At 35.2% G+C, this 14,327-nt stretch overlaps 3 protein-coding genes across 3 annotated transcripts; all 3 read left to right on the top strand.

Moving 5' to 3' along the window:
• The first annotated feature begins 5,939 nt into the window (after nucleotides 1-5,939).
• LOC132097188 (metallo-beta-lactamase domain-containing protein 1-like) lies at nucleotides 5,940-7,246 on the top strand. The gene is made up of 3 exons (XM_059502817.1): nucleotides 5,940-6,391; nucleotides 6,439-6,446; nucleotides 6,480-7,246. The coding sequence occupies exons 1-3, from the start codon at nucleotides 5,987-5,989 to the stop codon at nucleotides 6,718-6,720; spliced, it is 654 nt and encodes a 217-aa protein (XP_059358800.1). The 5' UTR covers nucleotides 5,940-5,986; the 3' UTR covers nucleotides 6,721-7,246.
• Nucleotides 7,247-8,836: 1,590 nt separating this feature from the next.
• LOC132097177 (transmembrane 4 L6 family member 5-like) lies at nucleotides 8,837-10,494 on the top strand. Its single transcript, XM_059502806.1, has 5 exons — nucleotides 8,837-9,112; nucleotides 9,290-9,355; nucleotides 9,612-9,748; nucleotides 9,953-10,139; nucleotides 10,289-10,494. Exons 1-5 carry the CDS (start codon nucleotides 8,921-8,923, stop codon nucleotides 10,295-10,297), a joined length of 591 nt encoding a protein of 196 aa, XP_059358789.1. The 5' UTR covers nucleotides 8,837-8,920; the 3' UTR covers nucleotides 10,298-10,494.
• Nucleotides 10,495-12,039: 1,545 nt separating this feature from the next.
• Nucleotides 12,040-13,003, top strand: LOC132097168 (lysophosphatidic acid receptor 6-like). Its single transcript, XM_059502796.1, has one exon. The coding sequence runs from the start codon at nucleotides 12,078-12,080 to the stop codon at nucleotides 12,990-12,992; it is 915 nt and encodes a 304-aa protein (XP_059358779.1). The 5' UTR covers nucleotides 12,040-12,077; the 3' UTR covers nucleotides 12,993-13,003.
• The last annotated feature ends 1,324 nt before the right edge of the window (nucleotides 13,004-14,327 follow it).

The raw sequence follows: 14,327 nt of genomic DNA, 5'->3' as shown, positions 1-14,327 counted from the left end.
TCGCTATGCTTGGTTGAAATGCCACCAAGGCTGGATACACGCATGTTTGTGAGTCAGCCTCGATGAACACTGCCTGTCACGCAATAACAGGAGGGTGGCCCGACTCATCCGATAACAGTCTGTGTTGTGTCTGCCACATGTCAAATGTAACTTTATAGGTTAATAAACCTGTTTAAATAGAAACATCTGTTTGTGTATACTTTATACTTTGTATTTTGTGCACAGACAAAAAAGCACAGTATAAAAATGTAAAAGATAAGAGAAAAAAAATCTGTACACCATTGGTGGGACGTTTCTGCCAAATCTATCAACCTCCTGTATCTTGAGCTATCTTTTAAAATCAAGATTTGGATGCTATTTTAAGTTGGAGTAGGTGTGTACCTCATACGTTTTTTGCTTTATTTATTCAGAGGGAAATAAAATGAAACACACAGACAGATTCCAGCTTGTCAACAAAACATATCTACATCAAAAGACTGGCATAAGGCCAAGGCAGTAGTCTACCTGCTTAGCTCATATAGTTGGCAATGACCAGGGTAAAATGTGTTTTTTCTTTTTTTTTTTTTGGATAAGACAACCGTAATACCCCTATAAATTAGTTTTTTTTGTCGTAATGAATTTAAAAAGCTGAATAGGAAGTTGAATAAAGTGTGTTATTACTTCACACTGTAAAACTTAGTGAAGTGAAACTTTAAAATTCTACCATAAAACATGTTAATTGGTTAACACTATGTTCTCTTACTATACAGGAAAACTGTAATGGATCTTATTTAAAGTGAATCTGTAGACTGACATTTCCAGATTTCCCTGGCTGACACTTCACATTTGTTGGTATTTTAAATAATTGTGTTTCTTCATAGTTTTGTTATCAGTTTATGGTTTTATGATACATCCTATATGGTTCAATTAATGTATTGTTGTGTTACGACACTCAGCCTGGGGAAAGTCTACTTGTGAAGAACTTTGATTCTTTATCTTGCCTTACCACCTTTGTTATTAGTGGTTATCAGTATATGTTAATGGTGCATAATAATCGGTTTTAGTAGCAGCATAGGCTTGATAATTCAGCAGAAAAGTGCTGTTGGGTTTACCAGTTTAAAATCTAATCTATTTAATAATATAAATTACACTTTTAAGATGTAAAATGTATAGGTTGTTCTGTGAATATGTTTACATTTTAACTGTATTTGTTACACAATTATTCTGGCTGTTTTTTTTCTGTACAAACTACAGGACGTTTTTAAACGGTGTACAGGGAAAAAAAAAACTGAAAATGAGAGACCCAAGAGGTCTAAGCCCAGCTTTCTGAGTATCCATGGCAGGCTTTGACAGAGCACGTGTACATTTCTTAATGTGGTTAATAGAGGAAGCATTTGTGCAGCAATGAAAGAGTGATTGACAGATAACACTAATGAGTGCACCACACCCCGGGCAAGACTGGTCTTGCAGCAAATCAAGGGAGAGCGAGGTGGGGTGAAACAGAGGCAGAGTGAAACAAGATACTCTGGATTACTATTCCCAAAAAAGATAAATCCATCACCTGTGATTTTATGCATGCAATGTTAACATGCATGTTAACAGGCATACCTATGATGTTACTATTGTGTATGCTTTGACAAAAAGCTGGGAGCTAAGGATATCTTTGACAAACCGGTCTGACACAGGAGATCTGCCACTGTAGGCTGGATATAGGACATTTGTCAAGCATCCCACATAGATGGGAAGGTGCTGGTGCATACCGCTGATTAAAAGATATAGATATGGCAGGAAACAGTCTCCTTCTCAGGTGAGGTAAGATAGCAATATAGGCCAAACTTTGACCTGACAAACAAGACAACAGACTGTGTCATCCAACATTATGGATTTTAATAATAGGCTTACATTCATTTAACTGTCAAAAAAAAAAACTGCACTCTCAAGAACTAACTAAACCTCTGTCCTTACTCCACTGAATATTATTTACATAGATAAGTTATACCGTTTAAAAGAAAGATTTTGAATGATTTAAAAATAAGTATTTTATGTAAATGAATTAATTTACTGTAAAAAAGGTATATTATTCTGAAATATTATTACAATTAAAAACAACTGTTTTCTATTTGAATATATTTTAAGATGAAATGTATTCCTGTGTTTGAAAAGATGAATTTTGTTGCATGACCTTTTATAGAAATCATTCTAATGTGCTCACTTGGTACTCAAGAAACTATTATTATCATTATCAATGTTGAAAATTGTGATGCTTAATACTTTTGTGGAGCATTTTTAAGGTTCTTTGATTCATAGAAAGTTCAAAAGAACAGCATTTATTTGAAAGAGATTTTTTGTAACATTATAGATCAATTAAATGTGTCCTTGCTTAATAAAAGTTTTAACTTGTTAAAAAAAAATGTGCTGACCCAAAACCTTTGAATAGTGCAAGGATATTTACACTTTGAATGACCTTCATTCATATCTTTAGCTATCTTCAACTGTAAATATCAAAAACAAAATGCATTCTCTGTCTGACAGTTTATTTGAAATGGGGTCTGATGAGCATTGATGGTAGGTGTGTTGACATGTGCCTAGCCCTGCTGATCAGCAAGACTAGCCGGTTGCAGTTGGGGGTGGAGTTGAGAAGAGATCCATCAGATCAGATGCTTTCTGCTTTTCAGTCTACGGGAATTACACTACCTACATGAAAGCAAACTAAATGCTGATGTTGAGTTGACTCTGCAGCTTAAGGAAAATGTGCAGTCTAAATTTGAAGCAGTTATTTAACCATGAACAAGCCTAAATTATGACCACAACCAAAGAAAACATGCAGAGAATATCCCTTTAGAGAAACGTACAAAGGAACCTTTTCTGTTATGCTTCACTTTTATGTTTACGTATATGAAATCTCTGTAAAAAAAAAAAAAAAAAACATAGGTTAATTCTAACGCCTCCTAAAAATTGAACAATATACAGAAACAAAACATATTTCTTCTAGCCGATTTTAATGGTGCTTGTAAATGTTTGTCGTAATTGATTTGAGAATTCCACTACATTATTTACAAAGGATATGCATTTTGGAGAATGGGTGGATGATTTGGAGATTCTTTTGTATTATGTTTTATACTTTGTTTTATTTAAAATAATTTATACCAGTTTATTGTTTCATTGCTTTGTCTCACACACATTTCACATCACTTCACACATCCATTCTTAGTTTAATTTTAGTCGCAGTTTTTATCCTGGGAAAATAAAGGCACAGAAAACTTTTTGTATGGGACTAGAGTAACTATCCATTAAATGACTGTTAATTAATAAAAAATGTAATTTGAAAGGATATGCTTGTAAATTGGTTGTCAGTGTTAAGACTAAATTAAATGTAATATTTATTGTCATATCACAAGTCATTTTAAGTGTCTGTGCATTAATATGATGAAATTAAATTGAACTATATAATTTGAGAAATGGTTTGCTCTTCCTGCTTTTAATATTTAGATAAACACTCTCATTAGATGCCTGTGGCTTATCTTTCTGCCATTTGCATTCAGCCGTCCTGTCTGAGTGCATTCATATTGTTCAAGCAGTGCTTGTTTAACTCTGTTTGTCTGCCTGCTCTGACATTCTTGAAAGAAAGAAAGAAAAGAAATCCAACTCGTTGTAGTAAATTAAAACAAAATCTTTATTCGGATTTCAGTCTAACTGATTTCAGACTTCTTGAGGTGGTCTCAATAAAATAGCAACTGAATGCATTTTCTGAACCAGAACTAATACTGCTAGTATCTTTCCATGCTTTCTACTTCTACTTCGAAGAGTTTAAACTAATGAAATGCAAAGAAATGAGTTTGTTTCAGTCAAATACTACTGAAAGTTCATTGTACTTAAAATAAAAAAGTTATATGCACCTAAAATGTTATATTAGTAAGTTGGAGCCACTGATTTATAATAGAGATGAGTGGTTGCAGCAGATTTCTAGCTCCCAGCATGCTTCACGTCAGATTGTGTAAGGAGAATAAATGTTGAAATTAAGTGTTATTTTGTGTGTTTTCTTCACAAGAAAAATAAAGGGGAGATGTTTTATTACTATTATTTACTGCTCTGTTATTTCGACATTTCTTTTATGTACTAGTTTTATAAGTTTATCATTGTGGTTAAGAGTAAAGCTTGCGGATAGCACGAGATAAGGCTACAAAGCTTCAAGGTGATAAACACTTCATGGAAATATATAGTGATAGGAGCTTTGATGGTTGTATTAGCACGTGCTAATGTGGTATTGCTTATTAACACATAACCATGAAAATTTAGTTAGTTCTATTTCAAGTCAAATTGTGGAAAACAAGTTTATGTAACTCTTTGCCTCTCTCTAGTGGTATAATTATGTATCACAGTTCATTAACTTGAACCATCCATAATGGATAAATGCAGCAATACAACTTCATATAAGAATAAAAGTTTATTTATTTAAATGTTTTTTTTTCCTACAGCTGTTTGAGTCTTTTTAAAAGCCTTTCACACAACAAACACAACAAATGATCTGATGGAACTGGCCAGAAGTACACTGCAACTTTAGATATGAAAAAAAATAAAAATATTTGTTATATTTCATTCATGAAAGAAGCCAACAAAGAACAACAGATGTTCACAAGCAAAAATGGAAAATAAATTCACAAATGTATTGTGTGCAAATATGCAATTTTCATCATTCAAATAAAATTTTCCTTTTACCTGCAGACAGCTTGAAACTTGCTTTTGATTGGTGAATAATAACATCTATATACAAAAAAGTTATTTGTAGTAAATTTCTACAATTACACTCAACAGCATGGCTACATGAAGTATTGCATGACCACTGCAACATAAAAAATACAACAGTAAAACAGTAAAAAGAATGTCTTTTCTAGAGTGTGAAGCTAAATGGGCATTTCTAGGTTCTGGAAGACTTTTTGAATTTAGTTGGATTTGTCTAGATAGAACAAAATAATAATAATAATAATAATTTCTTGTGGGGATAACAGTTTCCTGATGTTCTAGTAAGGGCTGCCTATAGCATATGATGACATATTAATTATATGTGCAATTTTAAAGTATTTTAGTAATTTTTGGTATTTTTTACAATTCTGAAATGTATATTTACAAAAATCTTGGCAGAATGTTTTTTTGTTTCTTCACAGAATTATTCAAAAACAATAAGATGCATTGCAACTCAAGCCCTAAGAATCTGTAGTGGATCATTTAATTCATTACTAATATCAGTGCAGGTGGAAATGGGAGTAATGCCAGTTAATATTGGCTTATTAGTTTAATATCCAGGGCAAAAAAAGTGTTTTGCATCCAGTCAAAAGTATATTAGGAACATTGAGACAAACTTTAAAAGTTTTGGGTGGATAGGTGATGCAAAGGCTACGTCAATTAAAGTACAGCAATACAGTCTCAATATCCTCCATTAAGTGGGAAATACAGTGGGAAATAAATGACAAATCTAAACAAATTCCAGTGTGGTATATAGTGCAGAATGATTTTAAGAGACATTTCCAAGGTTCAGTGTTTTTATTTACTGGTCGAAAGATCAGGATACAGGATATGCTGCAGGTACAGCTGTATATATTCCAAAGAATGATTCTTATCTTAAGAAAAGAGTGCACTGGTTCAATGCAGGAAACACAACAAAGAAAGATTTCATTTTATTCAAAAAAATTTAAAGTCGTTAAAGAAGTTTGATCACAAATACTTTTCTATAGCAGGTATTATAGGGGTAAGGCTTTATATGATTACATCATTAAGTTTATTAAAAAAACTAAGTTAAGTAAAATAATCAATTTTATTTTTTTATTTTTATTATTATTAATATTATTATTAAAATCCCCCCGTTTTTCTTTCTTGCATTATGTCACTCCCATAAGCATGTCTTCTGTTCCTCACTCCAGTCCAGTCGGTGGCGGTAAAGCACCTACAAATTGGTTTGCCAACCCCCAATAAATACAAAGGAAGAAGAAGAAGAAGCATTAAACAGGCTGAAATGAACACGAATCGCTCAATAAGAAAAAGTGAGTCTGGACTAAGTTTCGACATTTCGGGCCAACCGTATTGCGGCTCAGTATTGAAAGAAGGCTACTGCACAGCTGATTCAGACGGGACGTTCAGAGCTGACGGCACCATTTCTTTAATTACTGGACCACACACTATCCTGGTGGACACTGGAGGTCCATGGGATCGAGGCTTTCTAGTCGCAAAACTTAAGGAGAAGGGTCTGACACCAGACGATGTTGCTACAGTAGTCGGAACCCACGGTCACTCTGATCACGTGGGAAACTTGGGGTTGTTTCAAAACTCCAAAATAATCGTGGGATGTGACATAAGCGTGGGGGATCGATATCTGCCCAACCAGCTGGCTGAGGGACAGCCATACCCTATTGATGATTTCGTAAGTTATTCATATGTTATATATGACCATAATTTGACTAACAAAAGGTCTATATGTACTTAAGTAGCATGATCCACTCTATCCTCAGGGTGTCCGTCATTCCGACGCCTGGCCACATGGGTAGAGATGTCAGTGTCCTGGTGAAGGGAACATCGGAGGGGACGGTCCTTGGTGCTGGAGACTTGTTTGAACGCTGCCATGATGAAGATTCATGGAAAGAGCTGAGCGAGAATCCTCCGATACAGGAGACCCACCGACAGAAGGCGCTGCAGATGGCTGACGTGATCATTCCCGGACACGGGCCATTATTTAGAGTACACCGGGAATAATAACGGCATTGACGTAATCCTGGACTTGAGACAGAGTTATTGAGCAATTATGAAACCTTGATCACAAAGAACACATTGATTTATATCACCAGTCTGACGCAGGGATTTTAAAATTTTACCTTGGCGTTAACACTGTAGGCTACATCTACTGTAGGTGTGAGATAACTTCATTTATCAGTGTTTGCCGGGGATTCATACTACTTTCTTAGTGTTTTTTTTAGTCAGCGCTCAAAGAGGTGACACACTTGCTCGAGTTATTTTTAGGCTTATCTTGATTTTAGATCTCGCTACAAAAGAAGGCCACGGAAGATATGATTGTCGTCGTATGTTGCAATTCAGCAGTAAATGAGGTCAAAGAAGGGACTTTGACAAAAAAAAACGGGGAAAGGACATTTTATGTGTGGCATCTTAAAGCTTTATAAAGGGTTAATACAAAATAAACCTGTAAAAAAATGTCTGCTGTTGAAAATTTTTGTACGTGCATATTGTGCCTTTAAATAAAGTTATCAAAAGTAGCAACAAGCAATCTAATGGCTTGTTTCCACTGAGTGGTACGGTTCGGTACAGTGTGGTACACAATGTGACTATTTGCATGATTTTTAATATCTTTTTATGTGACCTAAATGTTAACTCCTAGCCAGTCAAAATATATGCTTTATGATTCTATTGTGTCGATATAAATATGAATTACAGCATTTTACTATGTTTGCATGTTCTTGTTTTCATCATCAGCCCAAACCTTCTTTAGGCAATGCTGCATCAGCTTGAGAAATTAATTATTATTCAGGTAGTATTTAAGTACAGAACATTTACTCCACATGAGTGCTGTCAAAAATAATGGATGTAAGTTGCTTTTGAATGTAATGGTAAGTTTTTAATCGCTGAGCTATTGCTGTACAACATTTGACATTTTGTACTTTATTTAGGTCAGGAATGAACTTTACCTGACATTAAAGAAATAGTTCACCCAAAAAAGAAATTTTGATGTTTATCTGCTTAACTCGGGGCATCAAAGATGACTTTGTTTCTTCAGTAGAACACAAACCAAATTTTTTTGCTCAAACCGTTGCAGTCTATCAGTCTTATAATGTAAGTGGATGGGAATCACGGCTAAAATATTCAATAAAGTGATTGGTGGTGGTAATGCACTTATAAGTCTGCGATCCGCCATAAACCAAGAAGAAGCCTGCTTGAGAACACGCTCAGGACAGTTCGAAACAGTCTGATATTGTGTGAATCAGGAAAAAAACTATATAAATACTGTTCAGTTTCTTGCACAGACAGATCGTTTTGTGTCTTTATACATACAACTTTATACATGTATCGTCACGAGCCACGAGGTTTAATTAGGTTTTGTTTGTGTATGTTTGTTTTAGTTTTATATGTTTTAGCTGTGATTCCCATCCAGTGCAATGGTTTGAGTTAAAAATCTTGGTCTATGTTTTACTGAAGAAACAAATTAATCTCGAAAGCCCTAGGGATAAGCATATAAACATAAAATTTTCATTTTTGAGTGACCTATCCCTTTAAAGATACTTAATGTCAAAAATACTCAGGTACCCAGTAGGTTTGACATGCTGTCTTTACATGGAATAAAATTATGCAAATATCTTATGTACTAGTATGAGCTTGATCTAATTTTGCACTGCTGGTTAATATTTTGTTTGATAAGAGAACATGTGGGATCTGAACATAAATGCAATGAAAGGTTCAGAGTTCAGTAAAGAGTCACATGCAGGCAAATCTCCAACAATTAATAACATTCACTGATATCTGGCTTCAAAATAGATCCCAGGATATAATAATTATCATATGACATCAATTAATAGATTATATTGCACCTGTTGAGGTTATATGCATGATTGGTTAGCAATAACAGAAGCTTTATAAGAAAGAACAATGTCTCCTTTCCTCAAAACACGGTTTTTCAGTCTAGCATACATACAGTATGTTTCTACATTTAAAAAAAATGTTTTTGACAGACTGACATTGGTAATTCAAAGTACAGTCATATTTTTTATGGCAACTAATAAATCGTAAAAGTGTGACATCAGTTACTGACCTGATCACAGGTAGGTGTGTTAGTCTGGTCAAATACAGTATATAATTCATCCTCTCCTCACTTTAGCACTTGAGAAGAAAGGCTTACACAGCTGAAGTCTACTTATTATTTCTTTTAATTAAACAAAATATTTACATCATGTGTACAGGAAAGTGCTCCAAGGGTATTGGCATCTGTCTCTATCCACTGGCAGTGTTGTCCATCTTCTGCAACATTTTGATGTTCTTCCCTGATTTTCAAACCAGTTATTCCAAGATGGAAGCAGAGGGTCTCTACCGTCTTACAGATGAGATCAAATACATGGGAGGTGTTGTTGGAGGAGGCATCTTGGTGAGGAAATTCCACTCTTTCTCATTGTATTGTCAACGACACATTTCCCCTGACATTTCTGCTGGTGTTGTCTGACCAGTTTATTGGCACTATTTACCTGAATGTCCTAAAAACAGAGCATACATTGTGGGCTACATATCTTATATATACTGATATAGCAACTGTTTTCCGTTTTAGGTGTTGATCCCTGCAATCCACATCCACAGCACTGGGAGACAAGGCTGTTGTGCAAATCGCTGTGGGGTGAGTTTTTCCCAGGCTCATGTTTTTTTTTTTTTTTTTTTTTGAGGTCTACACTCTAATACACTTCAATAGTACAGCTGGCATGTCTACTTTACTTTAAAAATGAATATTCATAATTTATTCATAAGAGAGAATTCACCCAAAATAGAAATATTCTATCATTTACTCACCCTCGTGTCATTCCAAACATGATCAAATGTGCTTCTACTTTTTCCATTAAGTGACCCTTGCTGGTTGTGTTGTATTTGTCCATTAGATGTTCCTGTCCATTATCTTCGCTGCAGTTGGTGTGGCTGGTGCTCTGTACAGTGGCACTATAGCTGGGGTTGGACTGATTCGTGGACCAGTTTGCAGATTTGAAAATGCCACATGGAGCAGACCATTCCTAAATAGGTATGGAAACGACTGGTCCGTCCCATTTCAAATGGCAAATGAGATTGTTTTCCAAAATGAACATTTACTGAAAACAAATTATTAAGAGGAACAGAGGCTCTCTCTCTCTCTCTCTTTCTCTCTATGGCTCTATTAACTGTGTTTTTGGAAAGTTACGGTTTTCTTTTTCTTTAATATGACAATTTTTGTTGTTGTTGTTTGCAGCTCTGAAAGCTACTTGGGGAACTCTGACATGTGGGACATTTGCGAAGAGCCAAAAGATATTGTGGTGTTTAATATTGGGCTGTTTTCTGCGCTGCTGGTGGCTGCTTGTTTAGAGCTGCTGCTCTGTGGATTCCAGGTGCTCAACGGTCTCTTTGGCTGCATCTGTGGAACATGCAATCACAAAGAGGTATGTACTCTAGATACAAAGGTGACTTCATTTCTAAAGGTCAAATCATTCATTTACTGCATTTATTACTGATAGTCATACAATATCTAACAGAAAGATTGATTTACAATTTTTTGACAGTTGATCTAAATTATGCTCTTTTCCTTTAGGTTGCATAAGTTCAAAATGACAACAGCCAGATAACGTAGGAGCAAGATTTATCACCAGACACGTATCAGTCTTCATCTGTGACCTTTAGCAAATGTAGGAGTGTATAGTAATAAACAAAAAAGGATCTACAAAATGTACTTCACTGTCTAACATTATATGTTGCATATAAAAACATTATTTACAGATTGAATAAAAGATTGAGAACATGTGGCAGGACAACCTTTCTGGTAATTTCCAAATCAAATATAACTGGACCATTTTTTGTATAAATGTAAATATGTTAAAGTTTTTTTTGTTCTTTCTTATTTTATCCAGATCTTTTAATAATAGTCAATGTTATGTTAATATTTATGCATTTATGTTAACATGGCAAAATATAATAAAATAATGTTATGTAAAAAATGTAGAAAAGGAATTACATCAGTGCATGTGTATCAAGAGTAATAGCATATTCAACCACTTTTATGCCAGGCAGGACTTTTTTGACTATGATCTGAATACCCAGATTTTCAAAGCTTTTTAATCTAAAAAAAAGGATTTAGCTGGTGTAGTTGGTTGTAGTGGCTGACATAAAACTCCATTTTAACTTTATTGCACTTTTGTGATAATCTTGCTACTGAGGAGTTCAATGTGGTTCAGTGTGGTTTTTGGAGTGTCTTTGCATGTATGTTTATTTTCATAAAATTAGTATTTTAAGCAGTATACAGTAAGATGAGACTTTAAAAAGAAAATGTCAAGCAGTGGACTGTTTCTGCTCTCACCACAAAAGCATTTCCTGAAGTGAAGTGGTGACACAGCAGCACAAGAGACGTTTTGTTTCATTGGCATCAGTACCAAAAGAAGAAACTCTCTTCTATAAAACTCAAACGGTGAGTGCAATTACAACATCCACCTAATCATTTTTTCACATTAACAAATGTTAACAGATACAACTTTAAATTGTTATAATGGATTATTATTAAATGTATGTTTTGAACTTCATATTAACTAACATTAATAAATGCTTTGTAATTATTTTTTATGTTAATAATATAGTTAATGTTAACAAATGAAAGCTTAGTGCAAAGTGTTACCAAATACTGTAAATGTAAAACATAAGATTAAAATAAATTCCTTGTGTATTAAAGGGATTTGACTTCACTTTATATATACATCTATATATTCACATCTATAAATACATTTAAAATGGCATGTTTTGGGGCAGTCCTGACTTAACAACTTCTATTAAAGTATTGCATGTTACACTTAAGGTATTCCTTTAGTGTGCAAGTAGCGTGTATACATATATATATATATATAGAGGCTATAAATATATTTAAGTAAACCATGCAAGATAAAAACATCACTTATACAACACAATAATAATAATAGGTGTCAGAACATACAGAAGTTTTATTTTTTCTACAACTCATTTTTTTCAATAGAGATTGCAAATGTGTGGATGTCAGGATGGCAAGATCTGAAATGTACATTGTACCCCTTACGAGACTGTTGATGTCACTTGACCTTTAAAAATACAAATTTTAACCCTACACTCATTTCTAAACACTTTGAGTAGATCAAAGGTTTATTCTCAGACACTTTTGTATTTCCCCCACACACAAGCTACTACATTCTTGCAATACTCTGCTGAACATCTGCAAAGAACCAGTGATTGCAAGATCTCTTCTTGGTGCAAAGATTGTTAGGCATGATGTTGTTGCATTAACAATCATCACACAACCATTTGTTTCTCTGTCATTACAGGCCATTGAAGGTTATTCAAGAAGATAAATCCTGAGAGCGGCGATGCCAAATCTTACGAATATGACATGTCCAAAATCAGAAAAAGACCAGGTTTTTGTTGCCGTGTATTCAGTGGTTTTCATTTTTGGACTAATTCTCAACCTGACTGCACTTGTGGTTTTTTTCCGTAACTCTAAATCCCGCTCGCACACCACAGTGTACATGATTCACCTGGCCTTTGCTGATATTATTCTGGTTTGTACACTTCCTGTGCGGATCTATTACCATGGGGGGTTGGGGGTTCCAAGTTCAAAAATCTGTGAATTTGCTGGTGTCATACTGCTAAGTAACATGTACAGCAGCATCTTACTCCTCACGTGCATTAGCTTTGACCGTTGCGTAGCCGTCTGCTTCCCGATGTCTTCTCGTGTCCGTGAGGGCCGCAAGAAAGCATGGTGCGTGTGTCTGGGAATCTGGATACTTACTATCACAACAAGCTTACTGATCTACTTTCAAGAGAAGCTAAACAATAATGGAAAAAACCATCAAGAAAATAAACAAAACATCACATGTTTTAGTGGTTTTCCTAGAATTTCGACTCAAAAACCTGCTCTCGCTTCCACTCTAATTGTCGGGTTTGGGATCCCACTAACTGTAATGATTGTCAGCTCATGGGCGCTCATCCGAGCTATAAGTAAAAGCACAGCTGTCCAGACTAGCAACCTAGTAGACAGCGGAAAGATTAAAAGGATGATAATAACAAACTTGGCCATCTTTCTGTTCTGTTTTCTGCCATATCACGTTATGCTCGTGCTACTTGATGACTATAAAGATAATTGCTCACTGTTTAAAGCCTACCAGTATAGCCTCATGATAGCCTGCCTGAATGCAATGCTGGACCCCATGGCATACTACTTCACAACAGAGACGTTTCGGAAAAAAAAGGACATCAAAGCTGTATACAAAAATGGTAACTGAACAGACACAGCTCAGACGGACACAACTGCTCATGTGCCCTCAACGTGAGAGCATCAGTGGGGTGTCTATTCAACTCACAAGATCAAAATGAATGTTCATGTAGGCTAGGTCTCTCGTGCTTACATCGACATAGTTTAGGAAACAAAATGAGAGATACAGGTGCATTTAAAAAAATTGAATATTATTGAAAAGTTCTTTCTTTTTTGCAATTTAATTCAAAAAAGCAAACTTTCTTATATACTAGATTCTTACCACACAAACTGAAATATTTCAAGAGTTTAATTTGTTTTAATTCTGATGGTTATGACTTACAGTTTAGGAAAACTTATATTCATTATCTCAAAAAATATATATAATATTCCATTTTGAGCTTGATTAGTTTGATTAATTTTGAGTATAAATACTTGGTACCTCTTGTGCTAGTTTAGAACATGTAACCACAATTATTGGAAAGGTTACTGACTTGACAATAGTCCAGAAGACAATCATCAACACCCTCCACAAGGAGGGTAAGCAACAGAAGGTCATTGCTGAAAGGGCTTGCTGTTCACAGAATGCTGCAAAATATATTCATAGAAAGTAGACTGGAAGGAAAAAGTGTGGTAGGAAAAGATGCACAAGCAACAGGGATGATCACAGCCTTGGGAATATTGTCAGGAAAAAAACAATTCAAGAACTTGGAGAGCTTCCCAAGGAGTGGACTAAAACTGCAGTTAGCACATCAAGAGTCACCACACTCAGACATCTTCAGGAAAAGGGCTACAACTGTCACATTCCTAGAACCAAGCCACTCCTGAACCAGAAAAAACGTCAGAAGCATTTCACCTGGGGTAAGGAGAAAAAGAACTGGACAGTTTCTCAGTGGTCCAAAGTACTCTTTTCAAATTAAAGTAAATTTAGCATTTCATTTGGAAATCAAGCTCTGGAGTCTAGAGGAAGACTGGAGAGGCACAGACTCCAAAGTCCAGTGTGAAGTTTTCTGAAGTCAGTGATGATTTGGGGTGCCGTGACGTCTGCTGGTGTTGCTCCATTGTGTTTTATCAAGTCCAAAGTCAATGCAGCCATCTACCAGGAGATTTTGGAGTACTTTATGCTTCCATCTTCTGACAAGCTTTATGGAGATGCTGATTTTATTTTGGAGCAGGACTTTAGCACCTTCACACAGTGCTAAAACCACTTCCAAGTGGTTTGCTGACCATGGTATTGCTTGACTGGCCAGCCAACTCACCTGATCTGAACCTCCACAGTGAATCTATGGGATATTGTGAAGAGGAAGATAAGTAAGATCTGACAAACAATACAGAGGAGCTGAAGGCCGCTATCAAAGCAACCTGG

This window comes from Carassius carassius, chromosome 2 (genome assembly GCF_963082965.1).
Source record: "Carassius carassius chromosome 2, fCarCar2.1, whole genome shotgun sequence".
NCBI lineage: Eukaryota > Metazoa > Chordata > Actinopteri > Cypriniformes > Cyprinidae > Carassius > Carassius carassius.
The sequence above is the reverse complement of the archived record's forward strand: the minus strand, read 5'-3'. Positions and strand labels throughout refer to the sequence as shown.

Coding starts and splice junctions, on each gene's coding strand:
- LOC132097188 (XM_059502817.1), top strand. CDS start 5,987: ATGAACACGAATCGCTCAATAAGAAAAAGTGAGTCTGGACTAAGTTTC.
- LOC132097177 (XM_059502806.1), top strand. CDS start 8,921: ATGTGTACAGGAAAGTGCTCCAAGGGTATTGGCATCTGTCTCTATCCA. Junction 9,113..9,289: donor TTGTTGGAGGAGGCATCTTG/GTGAGGAAATTC, acceptor TTTCCGTTTTAG/GTGTTGATCCCTGCAATCCA. Junction 9,749..9,952: donor AGCAGACCATTCCTAAATAG/GTATGGAAACGA, acceptor TGTTGTTTGCAG/CTCTGAAAGCTACTTGGGGA.
- LOC132097168 (XM_059502796.1), top strand. CDS start 12,078: ATGCCAAATCTTACGAATATGACATGTCCAAAATCAGAAAAAGACCAG.